We start from the raw sequence: 2,824 nt of genomic DNA, 5'->3' as shown, positions 1-2,824 counted from the left end.
AGAGGGATAGAGAGTTAGAAACATCGATGAGAGAGATCAATCAGCTGCCTCCTGCACGCCCCCCACTGGGGATGTGCCCGCAACCAGGGTACATGCCCTTGACCAGAATCGAACCCGGGACCCTTGAGTCCACAGGCCGACGCTCTATCCACTGAGCCAAACCAGTTTGGCTCAGTTCTTTTTTCATTGTCATTAGACCATCTCTATTATTTTTGGTTGAAATTAATTCCTTTTCCAGTTAATTCATCCTGTATTTTGTTGCATCCTATTAAACATACCTAAACTCATTTTCCACAATTTACAGTTAGATTCATCCAATAATTTTTTAATTCCAGAGTTAATCTTTTTCAGTTCTAGAATGTACATTTAATTTTTTTAAAGATTCCAACTCTTCGTTAAAACTTTTTATCATTTTATCTACTTTGTGTATCTTTCCCTCTATTCTCTTGAATTTATTGACCAAATTTATTTTAAAATTTCCATCTCAATACCTGAATCACCTATAGGTCTGATTCTACTGTCTAGTTTTGCTCTTGGGTTTCAGTCATTTGATTATATTAAAACATGCTTCATAGTTCTTTTTCATTGAAAACTGGACGTTGTGAATGAAAACTTGTAGGGCCTCTGGGTGGCATTATCTTTCTGCAGCACTAGATTTTCTTCTGACAGGTAAATAAAATTGATTTTAGATTTTGTTATAGATGATTTATTTCAGTTTTGCCCTTACCATGAGGGTAGAGGCCTTATTTCTAGAGTGAGGCATGTAAAGGCTCAGCAAATTGCTCATGGTGTCTTTTTATTGTAATTTGTTTCACACCCAATGTTGGATGTGTGAATGCAATCTGACACAGTTTGTCCTTATTTCAACAGGAAGAGGACTTGCCAGACCCGAAGGCAGTAGGCCTGTGTGAATTCCACTTCAGTGACTTTCCTATTACAGAGCACGGGCTGATTAAGTGTGGACTACGACTGTTTTTTGAAATAAATGTGGTGGAGAAATTCAAAGTACCCGTAGAGGTAGATGGTCTTTAATGTAAAATACTGGGCGATTCTGTTGCTGTACTTCACTAATGTTTCCTGTGGTTTAAAAGATTAACTTCAGTTTGAATTTTAAATTATTATTAACTTTGTAAATATATCAGCTTAACCTCTGTAAACAAGACCAATCGATAAGATTGTCACAGACCTTCCAACCTTTAGCATTCTGTTCCAAAGTCTGAATGGTGTTATCTTCTGTGGGTGACAGGTTCTTACCAGATGGATGTACACCGTGAGAAAAGGGTACCGTTCCATCACTTACCACAACTGGCGGCACGGATTCAATGTGGGGCAGACCATGTTCACTTTGCTGATGGTAGGTCCAGAGCGCTGTCAATCATAAACCTGCACATTTCCCTGTGAGCATGGCGAGCGAGAACCGGAGACAGTCCATCAGTCTAGATCAGTAGTTCTGGAATTCATAGGCACAATCTCATAAGCCCCAAACTCCCCTGTAGATGATGCCAGACAATATGGGGATTGCCTGGGCACTTGGCTGGGTTGTCACTCTTAAGAGAAACCTTAAACTTATTGAGGACAATCACGTACCTCCTCAAAGGAAATTTCAGTTACCTGCTGGCTGGTTGGGTTTTTTGTTTTATTTTTTTTAATTTATTGTCTAAAGTTTTACATATGTCTTATTTTCCCCACTTGACACCCTCCCACCCCCCGCCAGCCATCCTACCCCGGGCAAGCCCCCACTGCCCCAGTGTCTGTGTCCATTGGTTATGCTAATATACATGCATACAAGTCCTTTGGTTGTGGTTGTTTTTTAAGTTTTGTTTTAATTACAGTTAACAGACAGTATTATATTCATTTTAGGTTCACACATTACACCTGAAACGAATATAGACATGTATGTGCCTCACAGAGTGATTGCAATATTGACTACATTCTCTATGTTGTACCTTACATCCCCCTGACTGGTTTGTATCTGGCAATTTGTATGTCTTCATCCCTTTATTTTTTCCACCCATCCCTCCAACCCGTTCCCATCCTTCTGGGTTTTGTAATTGCCCAGAATTAGCTACAATACTCAGTAAGAAATAAAAACAACTTGCTCTCAAAGTACAGCATATCTCCTTCATTGCAGGCAGGCCTCACAGCACATGCTATAGAGGTATATTAATCCAAGTAAATATATATGTGTGTATATTCTTTTAGACAGGAAGGCTAAAGAAATACTATACAGACCTCGAAGCTTTTGCCATGCTCGCTGCTGCTTTCTGCCATGACATTGACCACAGAGGCACCAATAATCTTTATCAGATGAAGTGAGTGAACACATGTGCAGTGTCGACAGGTACTTGTGACGTTTGAGGTTGTCTAAGGGGAGAAGAAATGAAAATCACCTGATACCAGGTTTAGTTGTCATATCTTTAATCTCCTTTAATCTGGAGTCATTCCTCAACCTTGCGTGTCTTTCAGGATGTTGATGTTTCTGAAGAGTCTAGGCCAGTTGTTTTGCAGAATATGCCTCTATTTGGCTTTGTCTGATTGTTTCCAGGTTACTAGATTCAGGGGAAACGTTGTGGGTAGGAATTCTACATAGACATTGTGTACTTCTCAGTGCCTTGCACCAAGAGACCTATGATATTAATTTGTCCCATTATCTGTTTATGAATAATGTCTAGCTGATCTCTTTATGCAAAGGTACATTTTCTCCTTTGTATTAATAAATAATCTGAGGTGTTACTTTGAGCCTGGGTGAATATTTAGTTCCTCTGTAACCTTTTTTGACTGATGTTTTTAAACCAAAAGGAATTAAAGATAATCTTTTTCTACA

At 39.2% G+C, this 2,824-nt stretch overlaps 1 protein-coding gene and 1 long non-coding RNA gene across 3 annotated transcripts in view; one reads left to right on the top strand and one right to left on the bottom strand.

Annotated features, from left to right (window-relative positions):
- Positions 1–2,824, top strand: part of PDE6C (phosphodiesterase 6C) — a 37,103-nt gene that overhangs the window by 18,428 nt on the left and 15,851 nt on the right. The window contains exons 12-14 of the mRNA XM_006755088.2: positions 871–1,017; positions 1,247–1,354; positions 2,203–2,312. Coding sequence (XP_006755151.1) covers positions 871–1,017; positions 1,247–1,354; positions 2,203–2,312 — 365 coding nt within the window. The remainder of the gene's footprint in view (positions 1–870; positions 1,018–1,246; positions 1,355–2,202; positions 2,313–2,824) is intronic.
- Positions 1–2,824, bottom strand: part of LOC102756338 — a 31,740-nt gene that overhangs the window by 19,967 nt on the left and 8,949 nt on the right. For both annotated transcript variants that reach the window (XR_001512315.1, XR_001512314.1), the window contains 2 exons: positions 2,233–2,364; positions 1,301–1,450 (listed from right to left, as the gene is read on the bottom strand). This is a non-coding gene — a long non-coding RNA (uncharacterized LOC102756338). The remainder of the gene's footprint in view (positions 1–1,300; positions 1,451–2,232; positions 2,365–2,824) is intronic.

This window comes from Myotis davidii, unplaced genomic scaffold (genome assembly GCF_000327345.1).
Source record: "Myotis davidii unplaced genomic scaffold, ASM32734v1 scaffold271, whole genome shotgun sequence".
Classification (NCBI taxonomy): domain Eukaryota; kingdom Metazoa; phylum Chordata; class Mammalia; order Chiroptera; family Vespertilionidae; genus Myotis; species Myotis davidii.
The sequence above is the reverse complement of the archived record's forward strand: the minus strand, read 5'-3'. Positions and strand labels throughout refer to the sequence as shown.